Below are 25,704 nucleotides of genomic sequence, written 5' to 3' on the forward strand. Positions count from 1 at the left end.
AACAGTTCTCAACAACTTGTCGATGTAATTATTTTTGGGCCCTAATTGGAGAGACAGGACAGTGGAGAGAGTCAGAAATCATGGAGAGAGAGTGGGGAATGACATGCAGGCCGTCCGCTTTGAGGGCTACAGCCTCTGTACAAGCTAACCACTCGGCCACCGGCGCCCCTTTAATGATGAACTTTAACCGTGCAGAGAAGACTTAAGAGAAGAAGAGGATGCATCCTGCTGATGTGATGATTCTCTTACCATCAGGATGTGAACATTTTGCAATATTGAGTGAAATGCCCCAAAAACTGTTGAATGTTTGTCCTCACATCCATAAGGAAATGTTTTCAGTGTTGCAATGAATCAAAAAGGTATAAAAAAATAAAAAAAGGACAGGTGAGTTAAACAGAAATCCTCTTTATAGCCAGACAAATGAATAAAGAAAAATAACCTGCTATCTGCCGGTGATGACGGCTGACACCCCCGTCTAACCTTCAGTGTGCACTCGTTGAACCAGCAGATGAAAAAATAAGAGCGATAGTTGCACAAGATTTGCAGCCAGAAAGGTCATTTGATCTGAATGCTTTTAACTTTCCAAAACTGATAATCTGACACTCAGTACAGCTACCTTATAGACATGACCTTCTGTACATGCTACATCATGTACATGATAATTACCTCCTGCAGTCTTTTTCAGTGCATGTATTTCTATAAGTGTGACAACCTAAACTTCAGGGCACTGAATGTACAGTTTAAAGACTTTGGCAGGCGTTCAGCTGTAGATGATTGACTTCTATACCTCAAGGGGAGCAATCTCTATATAATCAGATAATTAAGCCGTCAGACAGCGACTGTAAGAGGATAAACTCGTGAGTCCATGTGTGGCCAGTAGTTCACTCGTTAAGAGATCTGCAGCACTTTCAAAGATCCCTCAGCCAGCCTGATCCAGATTTGTGTCGGTTTGAACCAAGCAGAAATTAAACTACTACTAAAGTGCACAAAATCTGCAGTTCATGGAGTGAACACTAGAGGCTGTCCCCCTGAAGTGAGTCAATCTCCAAAGAGCCCCATGTTAAAATATCAAACTTTACAACATTAAAAAAAAAGGTTCGAAATGTTTTCTTGACAACTCTGGGGGTGAATTTTTAGAAACATGTGTGTCACCTTTTTGGATGATAACATTATTTATAATTAGGGGTGTGGCCTCTGAGTGACAGGCGGGAGCTGCTAGCTCTCTGCTAGTTGTAACTCAGATAATTCCCCGTACTTTGCTTGTTAGCACGTTCAGTGTTTTTTCCATATTTAAACGTATTTGACGCCGCTCGTGCATGGGAGTCGGTTATGGCGGGCTGCAGCGACGAGAAGACTGGTTCTTTTAAGTTTATTAGCACGCATCTTTCCCTCGCTCTCTGAGGATCTTATCGCCATTTGACAAGCTCTCTTTGTTTAACCTGATCAATAAATAACACGGCTATCCTCCACCACAAATAGAAACTCATTCTGTTGAAAACATGACGATGAAGTAGCCAGCCAGCCAATAAGTAAGCCTCCGATTAGCTTTGATAACTCAGCATTCCCCTTCTCTCATGCTCCACCCTCTCAGAATATGGTCCCTTCTTGCTCCAGAAAACCAACATGGCGACTGTTTAAATCATTTCTACAGCCTATGGTTTGAATGCACCTTGAGACTGAGGCCTTTGTGCTACTCGTCAGAAAGCATGGTGAGCCTTTTTCCTCCTTTAGCTAACGTTTACATACTTGTAAGGTCAACACACCTTGGGGAACAGTTTGAATCTGCAAGTGTGTGGGAGCTGGAAGGGGAGGGGAAGGTGAACATGTCCCGATGTGAAGCTGACATTTAGCTCTGCTCGGCCTCTTGTCTGCGCTCTATAGAACTCAACCTGTTTCAACCTGCTCGGACTTACCCATTGATGTAGATTTGATTATTGATGCAATCGGCCTTGTTAACCCTTTACTGTTCTTAAGTCTGACTGGAATAAATCCCCACGTGTAAAACATTATGTGCGCACATTTAGGTTTCAGGCTGTAATAAAGCAGGTTGGTTTGTAATAAGTGAAACTGGAACATATTCGTGGTACAATAATTATGCATACTTAATGTCATGTTGGATAGGTTGAAAGCACCTGAGGGGATTTTTGTACCTTTTCTGCCTTTGTCCTTATCTGAAGGTTCTGCTTTCTGACATAAGATGCATTTAGAATAATCCCAATTTGGCTTTTAACGCGATGCAAAGATGAAATTTTGTGTTAAATTGGTACCTTCAATCTTCTATGAACCCTTTTGAAGATAAGAGCAAAGACATATTTGGTGTTAAGTTAAATACACGTTGGATTGGATTTAATAGTAATACAGTTGTCATTTTTCAGCCTGAAAAATGAATGGCCATGCATCAGTGAGAAAGGAATAGGAAGCCTGTTTTTGTGAACTTTTATTTGAAATCAAAAACTAAATGTTTTTATGACTACAATTTTTAATATATGTCTACCACTGTGGTAGCGAGATCCAAAAAACGTGTTTTCTATCATGCAACCAAACAAAAACCTGGTTTATTTTTTCAGACGTCGTTCAGACATTAAGGATTCATGTTTGTATTAGTGTTATTCACAGTACATAACGATTTTGTCACCAGTGAACGCAGAGGCCTCATTTCAAACCTGACACTGGCTCCTCCAGGTGGACACAAATTATATATATGAATAATAACTCTCAACTGTCGTTTTTTTTCCTTTCTGCGTAAAATAAAGAGAAGTAAGGTGAACTGAACTTGTTGAAACATGTGTGACGCGTTTTCCCCGCAGCTTCCACAGAAGCAGTGAGACTCGTTGATAACCTAATGCATGTGCAGGTATCTGGTATTAAATCAATGATAAGATCTGAATGAAGAAAGTCCATGACACTCCTAAACCAGAATCAGACACACTGTGTAGAATCCAAGTCTCCACTAGTGTTAAAGAAACATTTTCTCGCAGTGTTACGGATAAAACTGGACATGTTCATGAAAAAAAACATACATCGATTACTCTCAGTATCTGCAGAGCGCCCCCCCCCCCCCCTCCCCCCACTCTCCGTCATTGTCTCGTCTGTAAACTCTCCTCAGTCTCCTGACATGAGAATCTGTTTGTTTTAGTACCTGAACGCACCTCTGACTCTTTGCTGTGTCCTGTTTAAAGGTTATACAACCACTTGACACTGGGTGGAAAGTTTACCCACATTAGTCATCTTTAACTGAGCACACATTCAAATGTTACACCGACATTATGAAAAGCATAAAACGTTATATTATAGGCAGCAGTTAGCCAAACATGGAGCTATTTAGCATAGCGTCAAACAATGTAAGCAAATGAACGAACGTTTTAAAAAATTTGAATTTTTACATTTACAAAAAAAATCATTTGCATGCAGACGGACAGAGTGTGGCTACAGCTGGTTCTGAGGTTATTCTCTGAGACGTTTTGTCTTAAATAGTTTACATCAGCTCACTTTTGAATGGATCTTCAATCAGTTTTAAAAATGAAAATGGACTTCACTTGATTTTTTCCTTTTCCTCACTAAGAGACAACATGTTCAAGAGTGTCAGTCCAGCTCCAGAGGAAAACTTTTTTTTTTATTGTAACAAAGTCCTGAATTCTCCTTTTTATGATCCTTATTTTATCATAGGCTGTTAACATAAACATTTAGACTTTTATTTCTTCTTCTTCTATTGAAAAATGTCAACATCTGAAGAGCTTTGTTTAAGGTTGAGTTAGAATTGAACAAATGCTGAAAACCTTAAGAAAAAAAGAAAGAAAGAAAGAAAGAGGAAAGAAAGAAAGAAAGAAAAAAAGAAAGTAAGAAAGAAAGAAAGAGGAAAGAAAGAAAGAAAGTAAGTAAGACAGTAAGAAAGAGGAAAGAAAGAAAGAAAGAAAGAAAGAAAGAAAAAGGAAAGAAAGAAAGAAAGAAAGAAAGAGGAAAGAAAGAAAAAAGTAAGAAAGAAAGAAAGAGGAAAGAAAGAAAGAAAGTAAGTAAGAAAGTAAGAAAGAGGAAAGAAAGAAAGAAAGTAAGAAAGAAAGAAAGAAAAAGGAAAGAAAGAAAGAAAGAAAGAAAGAAAGAGGAAAGAAAGAAAAAAGTAAGAAAGAAAGAAAGAAAGAAAGAAAGAGGAAAGAAAGAAAAAAAGTAAGAAAGAAAAAAGAAAGAAAGAAAGAAAGAAAGAGGAAAGAAAGAAAAAAAGAGGGAAGTAAGAAAGAAAGAAAGAAAGAACAAACTATAAACTGGGAAATTATTATAACGATCACTCTGTCATTCATCACATGTCATCTGTGGAGTAACAGTAATCGTGTTAGTCAGTCTGATGGTCTCCGTCACATGACCACATGCAGCCAATCATTTTGAATATTCAGGTCGTTTATTGTGCTGCAGGTAAACTGGGTCAGGGACATGAAGTACAATCGGCCGCTGTGAAGGTTTTACTGCACGTCTCATACTTTCATATGACACAAAAACTCTGCTTTCTTTTCTATGTTAAAGGACGACCTGATGTCAGGGTCCACGTCTTTGTAGAACGGTTCATATGTACACAAGAGCTTTGGCTTTAAGGGAATCAAACTTTCTTTTCAAAACTTTATCTGTAAATCTATTTGGTCCACAAACTTATTCTTTACAGATTAAAAAAAAAACCTGTCTGAGTGAACGGGATTGCATAAGTTTCATGGAAATTTGCCTGAATTTGAAAACAAAAACACTGTCATACTTTGTGGAGTTGAGGTGGAGCTCATCAGAGCAGATGTGTCTGCATTTGTTTACAATGAACATTTGTTTTTTTGTAAATATATCTGTCATGCGAATGATGGAGGTTGAGTATGAGGAAGGTAAAAGAGAAAAACATTGGAAATAGCCTACAGGTACCTCAAAACAAAGGTGTGCTAAGCACACAGGTCACAAGTCAATAAGCTTTATTTCTGATGGCAACAGGTTGAAAATTGTGCTTTTATCATTTTGTTTAAGATATTTAAAGTTTTTGGACTCATAGGAAGTGAAAATTGTTTAATATTAGTTTGTTTAAAAATGTAAAAGTAGTTACTACATCACAATAAACGTGAATTGAAATAAAATAGTACCTTGTGCGCCTCCTGGATGAGCCTCCTCACCACCTCCTTGATGTGCGGTCCGGGTTCTTTGGGCGGGTGTGAGTACACGTTGACCCGGGTCACCCCCTTATAGAGGCCGCTGGTCACGGGCCAGCCGATGTCCAGAGCTGGGACCTCGGTGTCGGACATCTCCGGCCAGTACGTGGAGTGAACCCCGGAGTCAGCACTCGACGACCCCTTGGACTTGTCGTGCTCGGCTGACTCGGACTCGCTGCTCGAGTCGTACTCGGCGAAGGTCTTCCGAAGGAACCGGACCTCCCTGGCGGACAGGAAGTCCTTGATGTTGTCCTCCTTGAGGCGCATCTTGAACGCGCCGTCGCCGCTCCGCAGCAGCTGCTCGAGCGCGGCGCGCTGCTCCTCGCTGTAGTAGAACTCCGGACGGGACTCCTGGATCTTCTCGTTGACATGCGCGTCGTCCATGCACAGCATTTGAGACTCCGCCATGACGGACTGAAGGTCCTCTTGATCCGCTGCTCACTCACAGACCTGTGCGGACAGGTACCCAGGTGTGCTCAGGTGAGTCCCACAGGTAGCAGTTGGGGGCGGGGCCAACCTCTGTTTGAAATGCTATGGCTGCAGAAAGCTACTGTATGCACAACTTCCTGTTTCCCTTTCAAAGTAAACCTTTTGTTCGTCTCTGCTGGTTGCACTCAGAGAAGCTGTATGTTTTTAATTACACTGAACAAATATCTGACAATAACCTGTCAGTTCCATAAGTAAAATAAGTTTTATAAGTTGTGCACATTTACATTTAATCTTTCATATTTAAGACTAGTAATGCTTAGTTAAATCCTGGTTGTATATATTCTGATTCTTAGTTTTGATATTTTTAGTACTTATTTACTTTGTATTTAATATTATATTGTGTGTTTAAATGTGCTAACATTGTGTTTTTTGCTCATATTGTGTGTTTGGATAACCTGCTGCTGTAAACAATTTCCCAGTTTGGGATCAATAAAGTAATTCTATTCTATTCTAAAAGGTGTAAATGTGTTTATTTGTTATAGAATTATTACAATTCTATTTTACAATGTCAGTTACTCCCTCACATTGTGTTATCTGTATCTATTAGCTGTAGACTATGTAGAATAATGTACTAATTAAGCGCTATATAATGACTAATAAGCAGCTAGTATGCTACTTAATAGCATTCTAATAATCAATAGTTCATAGTGAATATTGTGACCTTAATTTAAAGTGTTACCATAATGGTTTAGTTAGCTTTCTGGACATGATTTTATATAAAAGCCATTTGATAAAGATTCAAAATAATCTTTACAAATTAAAAAAAAAAAAAAAAAAAAAAAAAGCCAGTTAAATGTTCAGGTGTTAAGGAGATGCTTTCATGTTGATGTCGCAATGCTAAGCTAACTGATTGAACATCAAAAGTTTCTCCTAAAGTTCAGAATATTTCCTCTATGTGGGCTCCACTCATCGTAGACGTACATGGTTAAATTACAGATTCTTTGACAGGCACGTTGCTATAAAGGCTCAACCTAATTACAGTCACTTACCATCACTCACCTTGTATTGTGTAATGACAGGTTTACAGATAATTAGATGTATGGAAACATTCATAAAGGAACAAGAGCGGTGATTACTGTCTGAAAAGAAGCTGAAATGAGCTCAGTGTTCTGTTCCTCAAACACTTTAATTCATAAACCCCTTCAGCAGGCTGTAGGCCAACAAGAAGCTTTTATTTTGAAATAACGATTCCTAAAATAAGCACAACAATCAGCTAATAAGTAAAATGAGGAATAACTGAAATTAATGATCTCCTTTTTTTCCCTTCTTAAAAATAAAAATACCGTAAGGGAGGTAGAACTACATTGAATCTTTCTTTTTTTTGTCATTCAGAGTAAGATTAAACATCACAGAGGTTTTAAAAAATATTTTATTTCCACGTCAGTGAGCTGTGAGAAAAGTGGCATGTCTCTTTTAAGCATTTAGGCTTCTTCAGAAACCTGCAGAATATTCAACTCTGTTTTTTTTTGTTGTTGTTGTTGGTAGAAACAATTAGATTAAAGTTGAAACTATAATGCAAATAAACACCTTGTGTCAGCAAATTATTGAAGTTATGATCAGATATTCCTCCTGCAGCCGATCCTGTGCTCCAGATAAACATGAACCAAGTTGAAGAAAGTTCCCTAAAGAAGCACCTTTTTTTTGTAAATGATGTTGGATAAAACCTGAAACTGTTCCTTGATTTATTCTGTGAAAACACAAACTGACTCCGAGTCCTTGCAGCGCCAGAATCTTGTGATCAGAGACGGTTGGAGTCCCTGACAGCCTCAGTTTGTGTCAGACACACACACACACATTCAGGTCGAGTGTGTCTGTGTGTGTGTGTGTTCAGGGTAACAGCGTTGTGCTTTCTCACTGCTGTATGGTGTAGTTTGCTGGAAACAGCCCACTCTTCCCCCGCAGTCGTCCTCTCCACCACGAGGCGTCAGAGCGGTCTATAACCTCGATGATGTCACCGGCGCAGAAACCCAGCTCGTCGTCTTCCTCTGCTCTGAAGTCGTACAGCGCTTTGACCTGCAGCGAGGGCGCCCTCTGCGTGACGGAGGAGTAAACACAGCGAGGATCAACACCTGTTGTTCCAGATAACTTCAATACTTTCATCTCATGACAAAGTGTTAACTATTATTTATTAAACCAAAAACACATCAGGAAACACAAATTAGAGGCAACAAATTCAAAAAAACATTCTTTCTCAAACTCTTAAAATAGAAAAACACTTATTATTCACACTCACACGCTTTCACACATTCTGTCTGTTCTTACTTCTTTAATACAAAGTCTTGTTCTTACAGTCAGGGGCTTGTTTCCCCCCTAATTAAACTAGAGAGTTTGACCTGCTGACCTGGGGGAGGGGCATGGTTTCAGATGTGCGGCGGGGAGGAAAAGCAGAATTGATGGGGCTGCTTCTTCCTGTGTGACCGATGGTGTGAGCTCGCTCCTCAAGACCTGCTCTCATAGCCTGAGTGGAGACAAACACAGATGGCACTTTATCAATCAGCTTGAGTTCAGACAGCATCAGTGAAATAGACACAGTTATTAAGAGACAAATCATTGATTCCAAAGATATTTTAGTTAAAATATATATATTTTTAAAGCCATTTTATTAATAAGCTCCACGAGCAGAAACGTGGTCAAACTTGGTGCTTCAGTTATTAATCCAAACAGATTTGGGGGGGGGGGTAATTAGATGAATTTAAATGAGGTAGCAGAGGTATGAAGTTCGTACCAGCTGGTTGTGAGGTTGATCTGAAGCCCTGCGAGGTGAAGCTACAGCTGCAGCTGTGGTATGCTTCTCAGGTAAACTTCCCCTCTTCATCTGTGGGAGGGGAAAACACGTAGGGTAGGAAGGAAGGAAGCAAGGGAACAGAATGAAGGAAGGGTCAACGCAATATATGTCCAAGCTGTATATATTACAGTATGGACATTTTTAAATATGATCTGACATATTATCAACCACTAAACCTAATTGGTTAACAAAGACTTTATAACTTCTGTATTTTGTCTGACATTTTCTTGACAAAAAGTGATGAAAATAGTCTTCAGCACAGCCTTAAGAGTACCTGTGCTAATTAAAATGTACCAGTCGGTAGGTTTGTTGATGCTTGGAGTGACACATAATCTTGCAGTATATATTTCTTAGCCACAGCAAAAAATATTTTTGGAGTAAGGCATCCTATTAGGTTCCTGTGTTGTGACCTTTGTGGGACATTTTATGAAGTTAAAAAACAAAAGAAAAGCTGATCTGATATTTTTTATGTACATAACAGAAAAGTCTCTCACCGACTGAGCCATGGACGGGCTCCTGCTCTCCGAGCTGCCGTCGTTCAGGTAGATCTGTCTGGTTTTGGAGATGGACGTGGTCTTGTAAAATTCCACCAGCTTGTTCAGGGAGGTGAACTTCTCCGACCACAGGAAGTACTGACCTTTGTTGTCCTTCATCACCTTGAAGTGCTGGACGTCGCTCTCATGTCTGCGGACGACAAAACAGGAACACAGACGTTAAGTTTTAGAGCAAAGTGTTGTTGTTCTTTTTTGTGAGTGAATCAGTCAGCTGTTTGCTCGACTGCATCGCCCTCTGCTGGTCAGACTACAGAACTACGACATCAAACTCAGAAAGGATTCAGTCTCATGATGGAGGTCATTAGAGCGCAGTTGTTCAAAAGGTTCAGTCCGGATCAGAATACCATCCAGGATCAGGTAATCCATCTTATTTTTGTAAAGATCAACCTGATGCAGACACAGACTCCAAATCTGGATAACCTGAGCTCTAAATGGGACTATGTAGTTTATACTTTGTCCATTAGGGTCCAATCCAAAATCCACTCAAAAACTTCCTCAAAGCTGCTTTAAATTACACGTTTTTCTTTGATATTGACGGGTAAAAGGTTATTATTCTAAGAGGACAAAATATTCAGTCTTAAGTAGGGATGCACCGATATATTGACCAATTTCCAAGTTTAATACACTTTGTGAAATCCAGCCTGAATCCAATCCTCTGTTGGATGTTATTCCCGTTCAACTCTAACGTTTGAACCAAAACAAACTGGAGTTTTGATCTGGATTTAAAAAAAGAAAAAATTGAATTACCTGATCTGAACTGATTTCTTAATACTTTTTTTTTCTTTTGCACAACCCATTTCTTGTAGGATTCGATCCAGCTGTTGTAAAACAATGTTCTACTTTTGAACAACTGGGCCCTAAAGATCAGCCACAACCAATAAGAGCAGACTGCTGCTGGTGTTAACATCTGCAGACAGACACACTAACTGCTCCTGTCAGCCCACATTTACTGGACCTCCGCCTGCAGCCAGGTCCTCCCTGTAAACATGTGAAGTGTCTGCAGAATCTGCAACACGTTAGAAAAGAGGGCGATGTTATGAGTCACAGTTTTAAAAAAATGTATGCCGTGTTTAGAGAGGAAATATTGGTTTACTGGATCTGACAGTTTACGTAAATGACCTTTAAAAAGAGTGTGTTAACACAGGAACATTTTGTAAAACTACGCAATCTTCCTCTAGATTAGTAATGATGTTCCAATAGTAAGACTAACCGTAAAACACCTTTTAAAAAAGTTTACTTTAGAGTTTACTAAGTACTTTGGCTAACGAAGTAAAAACAGTAAAGAAAGAACAGAACCCCAACATGGCCGACAAAGCGAGAGACGAGAGGCAGAGTTCACAGGAAGAGAAAACAAGAGGACAAAAGAATGGGAGAGAATCAAGGGGACAGGGCAAAAAAAAGTAGGAGCAATAAAAAAAAAAAAAACTGCAGTTCCTCTAGTGTCCACTTGAGGCAGTCTCCAAAAGTGGGTCACTCCCCATAGAGCCCCATGTTAAAAAACAAAACTTTACAGCAGAAGAAAACATGATTACAGCCTGGCACAAAAAAAGATTTAGTCTCTAGCTCATTTATCTTAAAGTCATGACAAATATACAGTGGAGAGTTTTTAAACATATTGCCAGTTTATGGTATTTAAAGTTTTAGAGTAAATTCGTGGCGTCACATTCTCACTCACTTTACAGAGATGGAGAAGTCTCCAGGGGAGCTCTGACACCCTCGGATCACAAAGTCCCCCACGTCTTTGAATCTCAGGATTTCCTCCGCAGCACCTCGACTTGCGTTCTCCTGAAACCACCTACACACACACACACACACACACACACACACACACACACACACACACACACACACACACACACATGCACATGCACACAAAAACACACACGAGATATTACACCTAGCAGATGTAAACCGCAAACACACTCCTACAGGAAGCATCACATAACCTGCTGGTACTTCTCATGAGCAATTTTTTATACAAAAGCTCACACATGACAAACCTGTTTTTGATACATTTCCCTTTAGCCCCTAAAAAAAGGAATGATTAGGTGTTTAAGTCTGTGGTTCTTAACCTCTTTTCCTTTAAGCTCCCCCGACTTTGATTTAAGAAAAGCTGATCCCACCGAGACCAACGTGAAATAAAAAGTCAAACTCAAATTTTAACATCAATTTAACCATGACGTGTTTTCATTAGAATCTTTTTTTCTCTAACACCCCTACAGAATAGACCCAACCACATGTTCACCAAAGTCCTTTGTATAATCTATCCAGTAAGTGTCTTACCATGATTTATACGCTCAAATCTAGTTTTGAAAGCCTCAAAGCCACATGCCACATTTTATCTGCCTGAAGGATTCAGCTTTTATAAGAAAGTACATTTTGCAAAGGTTAAGGGATGATTTTACTGAATGACACTCCCCTGCAGATCTGCTGTATGTTTAGAGGTTTAGTGTATCTCACCTCGGGGTCTGTATTTCAATATAGTTTTTTGGAACAAATCCTTCGTTTCCACTCATCTCTGCTTTGTACCACTCATCCTGTGGGCTTAAAATCTGCAAAAAAAAAAGACAAATCATTCAAAGATTAAATACGTCTTATGTGAAAAAATGAGAAAAATGATCTAATAAGCATGCACAGACCTTCAGTATGTCTCCCTTTCTGAAGCTGAGCTCGTCGGTTGCTGTTGCAGTGAAATCAAATTTCCCTCTGGCCTCCATCAGGACCAGCTGAAGAGAGCGAGAGAAAGCCAAGACAAGGAGCAAACGTTAAAGGAAAATGTGCTGAGTTTAAGAAACCTCTCTCAGCTCTTGTTCGTCGAGTAAAAACTAGTTATTTATCGCAGTGACTCCTCTCTGAGGTGTCGACATGCCGATGATGATCTTTGAGAGATCTTTATACGCTGCGGTCTGGAGACACTCACAGGATTAACTTCAGGAAGTCACAAGATGATTTTAAAGATGTCACAAGATGTTTAAAGTCTTTTTTAAAGAAGAATTATTCTAAACTTTTCTTCGGCTTGTTTTCTTTCAGAATGACGAATAAAAATCACAGGTTTCAGAAAAATATGACTTCACTCTTTAATTCTCAGAATACAGACTTTAATTAGTTTTCAATTTAGCATCCCTTACACAGATTAAATGAGCTCAGAGTGTTGAACATGCCGCTGAAAAACTATTAAAGGATCAGTTCAACACTTTTGGGAGCAACATTTATTTGCTTAGCTTAGCATAAAGACTGAAAACAGGGGTAAGAAATAGACTGTCTCTGTCTCAAATCCACCTACAAGCACGTACAATAGCTTAGTTACTAGAAATTCCATCTTTTAATTTGAATGAAAAACAATGTTAATTTTTACAGTGTAAGGAGCTCATAATAATGTTTTTTTCCTTGCTAACAAAATATCTACACTCAATACACGACACCTAGTGTTCAAAATGGGTACTGCAGTCCAAATTCAAAACATTGTAGAGAGCTGTCTCCCCCCGCCCCCTCCTCTCTAAAGTCAATTAGCACACGGGTTGCCATGTCACGGACACTGAAGCTTCAGTGTTTGGCCAGCTCTGCATCGGTCTTGAAACTTTTATGTTCTCTAACCTCTCTCCATTTTTCAAAAGCATCTTCAATATTGATTCCAGTTTGAGCACGTTTCTGCTCGTGGAGCTTATTAGAAAAATGCAGAGGCTTTTTAGGTTGAGTAGAGTCAGTTACAGTATATCTGAACCAGTTCGCTTGCCCACTTTCATCGCTGCAACACCTGTTGGTTTGAAGTTTGCCTGGCAAACAGAGGGGCGAGGGGCAAAACGGCCGTGTGGGGGTGCTTTGAAACTGCCTACTTCTCTGGTCAAAGCAAACGCTTCCATAGCACAATCGAAACAAGGATGACATACTGGCTGCTGCATTGTTGACAGAGATGTATTTAGAAAGGTCATTTTATGACTTAATATTGTAGTGTTTCCCCTACCATTATATTAGAGGGCGCCTCCCGCCCCCCCTGAAGGTCAAGTAAAAAAAATAATATATATATACATTTTTATTGTAGGGATAGGATAGTGGATAGAGTCAGAAATCAGGGAAAGAAGTCATTTAAGGATACCTTTCCGATAGAAAAGGACATCTGTCATTAAAAGTAACCCATGAACACCAAGATTCCTTGAAGTGTTTGTGTCGTCGCGTCGCCGTGTCGGCATGTCAGCTTGTCCCCACCCCCTCAACGCTGTAAACCTAGGGGAAACACTGTATTGTATATCTTATTGGACCTTTAATGTATCAAACTTCTGTTGAGTTTCATGGTATGTTGTTTAAGAGAACAATGTGTCTCATGGTGAAACTAAAATCAACAGTGTTTATTGTTCAACTCCAACATTTAACACTTCAGTTCCTGTATTTTTACAGTATGCGTTCATGTGTAACACAGCTCTCAAGTTTAGAGCTCTTGATAAGAATCAAAATGACGAAGATTTGAGGAACTGGAAAAATTATTTTGCTGCCTATTTTGAAGTTAGGAAGAGTCGCAGTCGTTCCTCATTTTCCTCTGGTAATAGACACACAAACGGTGACAGGAAGCAGAGGTCAACTCGTTACTGGAAATGTACAGTAAGTCTGCAGTTCAAGTGAGGATTTGAATACATGGGAAGCAGAGAGTCTAGCTTCAGAGCTACGTTTGATTATTCTCCCACAGACATGAAACATACCAATCGGTTTGCGGTTTTGGAGCGAACAATGTGGTGAGTTATTGTGAGAAAAAACAACCTTGATCTTCACTTTACTCATGCAGCTGCAATTTTGCAAAACTTGACATTTCACACCTTTGAATCCCAGTATTATATGAGTAGATAAAGTGCTGAAAAATACCCTCCATTTTCCCTCTTCTCATGAAGAAATTAAACTATTAAAGAGGACATATTATACACCTTATTATACATTTTCAAACAGTCCCCTGTGGTCTAAATGAAACATCTGTGCTGTGCTTTGGTCAAAATATAACATGAATCAACCACCAGAGGAGGTTTGTGACCCTGTATAAACCAGCTCTCTCAGAACGTTCCATTTTGGTGTGTGTGTCTCTTTAAATGCAATGCTCTGTGTCTGAAACCACATACCTTCAGACCTTCAGACCTTCAGACATTCATACGATTCATACTAAATATGACATCACATCGAGTGCGTAGTATGTTCTGAAATGCAATTTTATGCATGTGAGAAATACCCTGATGTATACTAGATCGGCACGACATTTTAAGTACAAAACTGGAGCACACTGGCCATACTGAACTGCCCCATAATGCCTTGCGGCTCTCATACTATTCAATCACAGAGCTCGCCAGCCAGCCATCCAACAAGAGGCGTTCAAATAAAAGTAACCAAACTGTGATATGTTTTCCACGTTATCAAATCATAAAGTGTCCTGTGCATGTTTATGCACATCTACGTGCAAAGATTCAAAGTCCGCAGAAACGCGGCTTCTCCTACGTCCTCCTGTTAGCTGTAGCATTAGCTGCACGTAACGCTCGGTTCTAGCCCCCCTCGATAAAAATTTGTCAGTGCAGCGTCATTGTCAGTGTGAGATCACTGATCTAAGCCCATTGGCTCGTTGTGGCAAACCCAGCAGCTCATGTTGAAATTTCCAAGACGCGTGCTGAGCAACTGACCAATAATGACAGAGCGGATCGGCAGACCAATCAGAGCAGACTTGGCCCATGTGGGGTCTAACAGTGTGGGCTCAACAGAGTGTAGCTGACGGACTCAGAGCGTAGAGGGAGCAAGGAGGAGCAGTACATGAAAACAGACACTTTTTTAGAACTTTAGCTATTGTGAACGTACAAAAGTAGAAACATAGATTAAATATATGAACCCCAAAAAGGGCAGAATATGGGCTCTTTAAAATGACTACATAGCTGTATTAATAATGAACGTAGGTATATTGTTCTTGAATTCTACGGACCGAAGTTCGCGCTAGCTTGGTGCTATCTTATCTAACATAGGTTGGATTGGCAATAAGTGTTTGATGAAGTCACATGAACTGTAGATTAGGATGTTGCTAACGGCATGGGACACGTTTAAGACATGTCTCAACAGTTAGCTAAAATAGATTAAAGCAGTAAACTGAAATGATGGGTTAAATGTAGCAGCAGTTAGTTAAAGATTAGCTAAGGGAACAGTTACCTAAAAGCAATCAATAAACTGTTAAAACAGCTTAAAGTCATTGATAAAAATGATTGACACAGTTAGCTTATAGCAGCCAAATGGATCAACAGCTGAAGAAACTAAAAGTATTTGACAAATGGTTAAAATAGTTAGCTGATGGAAAGAAATTGTTTAAATACAGTAGATTACTAATGGGAAAAAATAAGTGGAAAAAGTAAGCTAATGGTAATGAATAGTTGGAGAACAAGTATTTGGTTCTTTCATAATCTATTTAATGTCACTTACTGTTTTTGTTATTGTCCCTAAGACAACAAATATTTTATATAATTATACATTTCCTGCGTATTTGAAAAAAGGAACAGCCCCATTTGTATTTCTGTCAAAGCTGCTGCACATAAAGGGGAAATTAAGTACGGTTTTAGCACAACAAACTGTTCCAGTAAGACGATGGGGATTTTTTAACTTAACACTTGACTCACCGCTTTCAAGTCAACATTTATCGATTGATCAGTTTCTATATGATAAAAAAATAAACGAGATAAGAATGAACTTTTAAGTTTGTCAAGTCCAAATTGGATTCTTCAATTGTCCCATTTTGTCCACCCATTTAAACAAACCCCCCAAACTACTCAGTACACATATTCACACATGAGGAGCTGTAAAAAGTGAATCTCCATCTTTTTGCATTAAAGTCACAACTTGGACAATGCTTATCTGAAAAGATGTGATAAAGACTGAGGATGTGCACAAGTTGTGTATTTTGTAAATTACATTTTGATTATGATTTGAGAGCAAGTTGGTTTCATCATGAAGCACCTTGACTAATAACTCACTGTACTAAACCATCAAACTGCATTCACAGTTTCAGTTGTGCATTCAAGTGTTGCTTGCAGTTTTGCATTAAGTTTCACAGTCTTTAAATTTTTTTTTCTTCATATTGGACATCTGTTGATGAGCTGATTGTGTGTGTGCTCAGGCAAATCTTTTTTCTGATTTAGAGAAGAAGCCAAAACTCTGAACAATCCCACGGTTGTTCTGCATCCTCCAACTACTTATATTGATCAGTGGGGGAGGAGAATATTTAGATAATTTATGGATCAATAAACAATACTGCAGTACTAAAGTAATTGCTAACATTTCAAAGTGGACCCTCACAATGTTGTACTTTTACATGTGATATGTTTGGATTGTTAATACTGATGTATTTATAGACATGTTATTGAAAAAACAATGTATGGTTTATTGTGTAAAATCTGAATCATAACTAAAGCTGTAAAACAAATACATTGTAGTAAAACTTGCAGCCGATGTTATAATGGACAACTTATAACAGAATAAAAAATGAAGAACAAATACCTCACAAAATTGACAATAAAGATGAATTTGACCGGACTTTTGACTTTAGTCTAGTAGCCGATACGAGCACTTTGTTCCAATAGCTGTACCGTACTACTACAGGTACTTTCTACAGGTAAGCAGCTGATAGGCAAAGCATTTCATTAGACAACAAAATCATTACTGCTAAACAGACAAACCTTCCATTAATACAATATCGATCTTACGGCTCTCCATAACAACTTGCCTCCCTTACTTAGGTGAAAGTATTTCCCAACAATATAAAAAATACTCTGGCACCAGAAAAGTAGAAATTAGGTCAGTCATTGCGATTCATTGTGACTGCAGTATTTTACTGTTTTATGTTATTCATACATTTATGTTGATATATCCAGTCAGTGGTTTCCAACCGAGGGAACAACCTTAAATGTCCAAAAATAAAGCTAATACGGAAACGCAAAATCCTGCAGTCCGCCGAGGGTCCGCTTGAGGCTCAAAAGGCCCTGAAGTCAAACACACAACCCATTCAATAAAGCTGTTTTTACAGCATAAACGAACATGTTAACAGCCTGGTACAAAGAACAATATTGGTCTGATTAGTTATTGGGCGCACACTGTATGTGCCCAATAACTAAAGTCCACTTATAAAGCGTTTACAAATGAGGAAAATGTATTTTGATTTCATGAACAATAAGCATTATTCACAATAAGGCCCGTAGCTGACCTGATTGACAGGCTGCAACGATATAACAGTTTGTAAAGAGTCTTAAAACCCGCCTCAGCTTCCAGCTCTCAGCCTGTCGTTAGGTTGACGGAAAGTTAGGCTGACGGAAAGTTAGGCTGAGACAGTTCTACCAGCATGGCAGCAGATGGGGGGGGGGTCATCACTCAGGATTCATCCATTAATATTTACAGTCTACATTTCCAACATCTGGGTTTAGTCCCTCCAAGGTGACCCTTTAGAAGGATCTGACCCCAATGTGAGGAACCAATGGCTGGACTTGCGAGATGTTGGTTACAGAGCTTTTTTGAATGCTTGATTCTGGTTGATTATTTCTCACATTCTACCATTCGTGATTAATAAATAACAGACCAACTCTGTTAATAACAGACAGTTGATGATGATACAGTTCAGGAATGAAAGTATTTCAAATCCATTCTTGTGTCAAATGTTTGATTCCTATATTACAACCTAAGTGTGCGTTATTTGTATTATAAAAAGGAAATTGTTAAGGGTGATTGCATGTTAGCTTTAACTCACAGTTACTTTGTCTGTGCTTTTCTTCCTATTTTTTCACACGATACCTGCTTGCAAAATCTTTCTCCTGTATCCAAACCATATCCAAAAAGCAGAACTTCCTTTGACCACTAAATCAGCACTGATTTATGTGAGAGTAGCTGTCAGCTCAAGCTTCACCTGACTGCTTTAAAATGGTCTGAAAGCAAGGCCATTATACTCAAACCTCCATCCAATAACTAAAATGTACACATGCCGAGTAAGAAAGCATTACTCCTTTACATAAAGATGTTTTTCTTTACTGCAATAATTTTATATTTTTGCAATGTGTTAATGCAAAATTAAAGTGTTATTGATTGCGTCACTTTTTTTTTTTCATGAGGAAGTTTAAGTTGTTTTTTTATTCCATGCTTGACATCTTAGTTGGACTTGGAGCTGTTCACTGTCAAGAACTGCTCACTGTTTTCATAGAGATGCTACTGTGAAATTGGGATTCTTCCAACTATCCAGGCAGCCAGAGCTTTCTGTTAACTAACACACGCATGTTGTTCCTTCACAACAATGTGCAGCCTTCTCTGTAATAAAAAAAAAAAGGCATTGCAATGATGCAATGAGGAAACAACTGGAACAAAATAATAGCTTCCTGCAGCCCTGATTGTGACTTTGTTTAAAGTCCGTTGACTCATCCCTTAGTGCTTCTTTAACCTGCTGACGCTCAGTGTTTTCTTCCCTTGCAGGGTGCAGGAGGGTGTGGACCTTCATGTTTGACATGAGGTCACACACACAGCTCCAGCATCAGCAAGCAAGTAGATCCGTGGCCTCTGACTCTGGTGTCTGAACCTCAACGTATTCGCGCCAATATTAATAGTAGTTTCTTTGGTAGAAAATTGTGAAACTGTGAAATTGTGAAAGACTGTTTCAGTCATTGATGACCTCCCTCATACTAAAAACAGACTTTAAACCACTTCCCTAAAGGGAGGTACACATAAATCTAAGAAACAAAAAGCAAACATACAGCAGCATATAGCAAACCAACACGTGAATACCAAACACTTTTGATCAGAATTGTAGATTTATTGTATTTAACCTGTACATGGTTAGGCCTATAGCCTACAGTATGTACAGCCTGCTCTTGATAGTTACAGATTACAAGTAGTTTAAAAAGCTCTGGGCTGTAGGATTGTATTCATGCAGCAAATATTTACAAAAGGCTCAATTTAATAACAAAACAAACGTGTGTCTCCTTATAAAACGTGAAGATGGTTTGTTGAAAGGGAGAAAAATTAAGACAAGAAAAAAGAGGAAGAGAGAAGTGAGCAGTCACTGAAAAGCAACACATGGAGGTCTCATGATAGTTAAGTATTCTCAAATTTACATCAGATGTGTTCAACTTACCTCGAGTAATTCTCTGAAGTAACTTCTTTGACTTGCGCAGAGTTTATTCTAAGGCTGACCTCCTCTCCGTCCACAGTGTGAACACAGCATGTTAGTGCGCTGAAGTCAGATGTTGGTTTAAAAACACCCTCCCCAAAAAAAGTCCAGTTTTTTCGTGTGTTTATGATTGTCCCGCTCTGCTTACTGTCTGCATAAACTCGAGTTAAGACGGAAGATGAAGAAGTGAGCTGAGATGAGATGTCTGTTCACTGCGGTTTTCTCGCTCCGCTGCTCTCTGATGTTGCAACGTGACGAGCTCCGCACCGCCTCTCTTCACAGTACCAGCCACCGACTGTAGTGAATGTCACTAGCTTTGCTGCTGGCTTTCAAAATAAGAGTCCATCCCACATTGTCGCAGCGCTTTATCAACAGGCGCAACCTTCCGGTGTTGCGAAATGAAGCCAGTGAAAGCGAAATGGAGAAAAGGTGAAAGAAAAAAAAAAAAAAAATGAAGTTCGTCGAGAGGTCCACTGGAGATGGAGGAAATCCAGTTTAATGTTGAAGTACCCATTTACACAGCAGAAATTGGCATGTGGCCCAAAAACAGTCTGAAAGTCAATTGCTAATTTCTCTATTAGTAAAAACTGTGTGATGAATTTTTCTTTTTTTTATAACTCATTTATTTTAGTTATGTGACACATTGAGTATTACACACATTAGCATAATCAGGGGTTGTATCTTTTTGCAACTTCTCCTCTTTGTCTGTTACCAGATTGACCAAAGGTTAGGTAGCTCGGCTGGTTGCCAATTTATGGTTCAGATGACCTGGCAGACTTAGTAATGTTAGCTAGTGGTGCAGAGTTGAGGCTGCTAGGCAATGAGCATTGAAAGGGGAAAGGGAAGGGCGGGTCGTCGCAAACAGAGAATTTCTCAGAAGCCCAGAAAGTCTCACTTCAGTTCGGCATGAGCAGTCAACCAAGGCTATGAATGCTGGGTTCTTCATAGGGTGGGCCCCATGGGCGGTTCTAGGCAGGGGCCAACAGGGGCCAGTGCCCCTGTAACACTGAGCTTGGTCCCCCCCCCCCCCGTGGCCACCCCTCCAAAAGGAAGAGCCCCCCTAATAACACATACACTCACAATCTGCTGTGATATTAACTGAAACAAATATAAATCATGGCATTTAATGATGTGTGCTATTATTTGGCATAATATTTATATAATTTTAAAGCGATCATCTTTGTCTATTTTTGACCTCGGTTTAATGTTAGCCTCTGACAAAACAACTGGCCCCAGTTTGGCCCCCTCAGTAAAAGTGGTCTAGAACCGCCACTGGTGGGCCCTTAAAAGGATGCTACCCTGAAAAACCGACACAGGCGACTACCAACATTCAGCTTTAAATCATCTATCAAAGTCCGGATGAAAAGGAACTTCAAAAGTATCTGCCATGTTGTGACACATTTCCTCCTAAATCAGAATAGAACCAATGACAGGATAGAAGATGGGAGATAATGTTGGGATGAATTTGATTGGACAAAGCTTTTTAATTGTTCATTTAAATGAATGTTTTACAGAAAGAGAAAATACAATTATTTTAATCTAACAATACTCAGATAATGCCTTATTGAAATATATTTGGCAGATAAATTAATATTTAATTCAGGAACACTGGATTAAACCAGGAAAATGTAAAAAAAAAATACATTATGTGCTTTCAGCGCTTCAATTTTGAATGTAGTAGTGAAAGCTTTAATTTTATTCATTTATTAATACACATGGTGAATGTTCCAAAAGTTGAATTAACGTCCTTTTTTCAGAGTCTCTGTGGTTCAATTGATGCAGCTTCCTCTTCCTTTTCTTTTATTGTACATTACTTATTCTTCCTCATTTGTAAAAACTTTATAAGTGGAGGTTTAAAAACACCACTTAGTACTTCTGCAACTGTGGCTCAGTCCCACACTTACAGTAAAAAAATACTCTCGAAATAAAACCCCAACTGAAAAAGATACACTGAGAATATATTCATATGTGTGTATACATTAGCACATACATGATGGTTTTTTATAGTCTCAAAATGCTTTAAAAGAGATTTTAATTTTGTTTTACTGTAAATAATTTGCTCTTGTTGCATCAAAATCCACTTTTGTCTCTTAAGTACGGAAAAAAAATCACCTTATAGACATTTTGTAAATGTACATGAGGTTAGTAATCTGCTGAAAAGGAAATCAGAGGATGCTCTGTTATCACAGAGGAGTATCATTTAGTTTATGGAGAGAGAACATGAACTCGTGTCATCAGTGTCAGCCATCTTTGCTGAACATAAAAGACGTTAGCACATTATACAGAAGAAAATTGTTTTTAATAAGCACAGGTTAACCAAAATGAACACAAACCACAGCTTCTCACCGGAGCTTTAGTGGTACACTAGGTGTATATGCAAACTGAGCAGAGCATCTGCAGTGTCAATTTTTGTGGTCTATTAACTACACTGTGCCAATCCCCCCCGGCCTGTTCGATGGCCATGTCTGGCCCATGTCTATGAAACACAAGAACATCAGCATGATTTAACTGAATTGTATCTAATTTGCATTATAAAAGTAAGATGCAAACACCAGATGCTGTTTGTAGTCTTTATTTATCTATATGAAAAGTTGGACTGCTACATGTTATGGCAGTAAATTTAACCTTTATTATTTCTTTAAAAAGGTCATTTTGAAAAATGGATGAAAAAAAAGCAGTGTGTTGTTCATTTAATACATGGGTAAACAAATGGCTGTATTGTTAATTTGAATTCCTTGTACAGTAGATAATTGCAGTAGCAGGGACAGAAAATCTGATTACATAAAATTACCTTGCTTAATGATAATGGGTTTTTTTTAGAGTTTGCTTATAAGATCTAATCAGACATGTGAATGAAACTTGTCTGTTTGATATTTATCATTAGTTTAGTGTCCTGGGGAACAAGCATATTTGGGGCTTTCAATAATTTTTAAATATCTGATAAAACTGAATTGATCTTTCATTAATTTTGGTGGTCTGAGAAGAATCAATTTACAACATTTTGCATAAATGTTCTCAGCATGAATTTCAGTTTAATCATTATGGTGAAGCTTATCATGGATTTAAAACTGTATTGAAGAGTTTTGCGTGCTGGCCTAATTGTATCTTTCTTTAGAATATGTAGTTTTTTTGCTTTTGTAATATAATACAGTGATGAAGCAAACATCGAATGACTCTTGATTGTACAATTTCTCATGCTTCATCTATTCCTCATCACCATTTATCTGTAGTTTCCTTATTAAGCTCAAGATACATTTTTCAGACAGTAAAAATAGACTTTCACTACCAGAAAGACGTTTACTGGTTCAGTTTGCAGACTGACTAAAGACTGAGCTTATTGTAGTGTGGATGACCTGAATCTTGCTGTCTTCAAAACCACTTGATGTGCACAGCATCTGCAGGTGGAGCTCACTCACATCCGCCTCTAAGCATATTACCCAATACCACAAAGAACTCATACTGTGTGTGTGTGTAGAGAGAGAGAGAGAGAGAGAGAGAGAGAGAGAGAGAGAGAGAGAGAGAGAAGGTTTGTGAGGGAGAAATGATGCAATTTGTTACAGATTAAATATGAAATGCAACTTTAACTTTGTTGTCCTGCAGCCAGGTGAAAACAAGAGACATTTAGAAAAACCATAGATTCAGACATTAGAAAAACAGAAAAATTCAATACATAAATACCAGAGTCCATCAAGTTACAACAGGAAATCGAGGTATGTCAAATAAAAGCCCATCATTAGTCATCAGGTTAATCATTAGAATTCAGTAGCTTGACGGTGTGAGTTATAAAAGATGTTTTCAACCCCTTGAGCAATAAATATCTCTGAGCTGCTTCTCTCTTACTGGAGGGGGAGACAGTTTAGTTAATTACACCCCAATGATTTTACAGGCAACTTTAATGATGTGTTGCAAGCTATTGTATTCTTTTTAAGATTTATTTTTTGGGCTTTTTGTGCCTTTAATGCAGAGATAGGACAGTAGATAGTGTTGGAAACCAGGGAGAGAGAGCAAGGAATGACATGTGGAAAGAGGCCACGGCTGGAGGTGAACCCGGGCCTACCGCTGGAGACGAGAGCCTCAACACATGGGACGCGCGCCCTAACCATTGCGCCACCAGCGCGCTCCAACCTATTGTAGTCTTGTCTCCTATTGAGAGATTACCAAACCAGGTGATAAAAGCATGAAGCTGTTGCCATGCAGATATCCTACACCAGGTCTTATTAGTGACATGTTGCACCATTATGTTTCTACGGTAGCTCAGACTGAACAAACTTAACATTGGTCATAGAACATTTATTTTCCTGTTTCTCCAGAGCTTTGAAGCAACTGTAGATTTCATTTCATGCTTGGAAGGGGAGAGAGAGGACAGCAGTTGTCAGGTAGTTGCATTCTACAACTGCACCACTAGATGGCACTAAATCCTGCACACTAATAGGTTAAGTACAACTTTGCAATTCTTGTACTTTACTAGAGTATTTGAATGTCATGCTGTTGTTTGTATAACTAATCCATAACATAGTTAAGTAGACAGTCATGACTCACAGAGGTATTTTCAGAGGATGTACTTCATTTCTGCTACATTTAAGTGTAAAAATCGCTTATTCTTCCTTTAATCTTTCCATGTCTGTAAACATTCATATTGAATAGTAGTACATTATTAATCTGATAGCTGGCAGACAAATTGTTAGTCTGTATCATTGATTTCTACAGCTACTTGTTAATAACATGCTGTGTTGCAGCTGTGTGACAGTTCACCTTCACTACCACTAGATGGAGTTAGTGATATACCTATGCATGAGGACTCAATCTTCAAGGTGAACTGCCTATTACAAAGTTGTACACAACTATTTTACATATCATTTTCCCAAATTATTTTGTGAGATTTTTCTACATTTTGATGTTCCTGCAACTATGTTTTGGACCCTTTATGTTTTTTTTCTACAAAAGAAGGCTCAGAATTTAAATGCTTTTCAGGCCAAATATTCCACTATTAGTGCCAATGTTTCACAGTTCATTGGCTTACAGCAGACATATTTCAAACAGGCCAATTCAGGGCCTCAAACGACCTCAATCTGTCCATTCATTCATCTATAAAGATGCTAGCAACAAATAAAACAGGTCTATTGTCAGGTAGCTTGGATTGGCAGCACTGGCTTGAACGTTCTTTAAAGCTACCTTTTACATCAGCCTGTTAATAATGTTAGCTTAAAGGCTTTATATGTGATTTTTCACACTTGAATGTAATAGAAATCAAGTATATCCTCTGAAAATAACTCTGTGAGTCATGACTGTCTACAATGGGTGTAACACCCGAGTCCCACTGTCTGTGATGTTTTCAGAGTTTTCCGAGTCATATCCTCAGTTTGTTTACATCGCTGGGACGGTGGCTGACTCCTCCCCTCGCGAATAAACGTTGTTTTATTGTTTAAATTTACATGCAGTGTGAAGATACCAGAATAATAAAGATCGCTAGCATTAGCATGCTTGTGTTTTAACTTGGTAATTTCTTATCTTACTTTGTCTATTTATGTTTCATATTTATATTTACTTTTTATTTTTATTAATATAATAGTTGTTGTTATTTTGATCCTTTAACCACTTGTTTCTATTTATTTTACTGCTCTTACCTTCTTATTGCTGTTATCCTTTTATTTGCTTTTAGCTCTTTTAGTTTCTCACATCTTTTCAAATCTTTGGTTCCTCTTGGTCTCAGCTCGTGTTGTTGGGTTCTTGTGTTGCCTGGGTTCTTATCATGGTTCTTGTGTTGCCTGGGTTCTTATCATGGTTCTTGTGTTTCCTGGGTTCCTATCATGGTTCTTGTGATGGTCGGGTTATGTATGTCTGTTGGGTATCGTGCACTTTGGGTTCTTTTCTGTTGAATTGTATTTAATTATTTTTAGTATTTTGCTGTTGTTTATGTTCTTCTCTGTTTGCTTTAGTTTGCTTTGTTCTTGTTTTTGCTGTTTGTCAAAGCACTTTGTAAACCTGTGTTTTTAAAAGATGCTATATATAAATAAATAAAGTGATTATGCTGGTGCTCAAGGGCGACACCTACTGGATCAAAAAAAATCACATATAAAGCCTTTAATCTGTTGTGGAAATGAAGATAAAAGGCACATCCGCAAAACAACACAGAAAGTTTTATTGGCATCTTCTGTTCTGCGATGTGGTCCCCCCACCACGGATACTGGGCACATTTGTGTCCCCTGTTTGCCTGTTGGTGTGTATGAGTGTGTATGAGTGTGTATGACTGTGTATGACTGTGTATGACTGTGTATGACTGTGTATGGCTGTGTATGAGTGTGTATGAGTGTGTATGACTGTGTATGACTGTGTATGACTGTGTATGACTGTGTATGACTGTGTATGAGTGTGTATGAGTGTGTATGACTGTGTATGACTGTGTATGACTGTGTATGAGTGTGTATGACTGTGTATGACTGTGTATGGCTGTGTATGAGTGTGTATGAGTGTGTATGAGTGTGTATGAGTGTGTATTTTACTCATAGTTTTTCTTTTTATATCTATTTATATCTGCACCTTATTTTTATTTTTTATATGTAA

General features: G+C 38.6%; 2 protein-coding genes across 2 annotated transcripts in view; both read right to left on the reverse strand.

Annotated features, from left to right (window-relative positions):
- fam83fa (family with sequence similarity 83 member Fa) overlaps positions 1-5,666 on the reverse strand; it is a 15,516-nt gene extending 9,850 nt beyond the window's left edge. Inside the window, exon 1 of the mRNA XM_020652701.3 lies at positions 5,103-5,666. Within this exon, the coding sequence (XP_020508357.1) occupies positions 5,103-5,576 (474 nt within the window). The 5' untranslated portion in view covers positions 5,577-5,666. The remainder of the gene's footprint in view (positions 1-5,102) is intronic.
- A 1,342-nt stretch (positions 5,667-7,008) lies between these two features.
- Positions 7,009-19,455, reverse strand: grap2a (GRB2 related adaptor protein 2a). The gene is made up of 8 exons (XM_020652683.3): positions 19,108-19,455; positions 11,636-11,722; positions 11,457-11,548; positions 10,672-10,791; positions 8,937-9,126; positions 8,383-8,472; positions 7,999-8,115; positions 7,009-7,688 (listed from the first exon to the last, which is right to left on the reverse strand). Exons 2-8 carry the CDS (start codon positions 11,711-11,713, stop codon positions 7,509-7,511), a joined length of 867 nt encoding a protein of 288 aa, XP_020508339.2. The 5' UTR covers positions 11,714-11,722; positions 19,108-19,455; the 3' UTR covers positions 7,009-7,508.
- Positions 19,456-25,704: the final 6,249 nt, after the last annotated feature.

Source organism: Labrus bergylta, chromosome 16 (assembly GCF_963930695.1).
Source record: "Labrus bergylta chromosome 16, fLabBer1.1, whole genome shotgun sequence".
Taxonomy (NCBI): Eukaryota; Metazoa; Chordata; class Actinopteri; order Labriformes; family Labridae; genus Labrus; species Labrus bergylta.

Coding starts and splice junctions, on each gene's coding strand:
- grap2a (XM_020652683.3), bottom strand. CDS start 11,713: ATGGAGGCCAGAGGGAAATTTGATTTCACTGCAACAGCAACCGACGAG. Junction 11,549..11,635: donor GAAAGGGAGACATACTGAAG/GTCTGTGCATGC, acceptor TTTTTTTTGCAG/ATTTTAAGCCCACAGGATGA. Junction 8,473..8,936: donor GCCCGTCCATGGCTCAGTCG/GTGAGAGACTTT, acceptor CCCCTCCCACAG/ATGAAGAGGGGAAGTTTACC.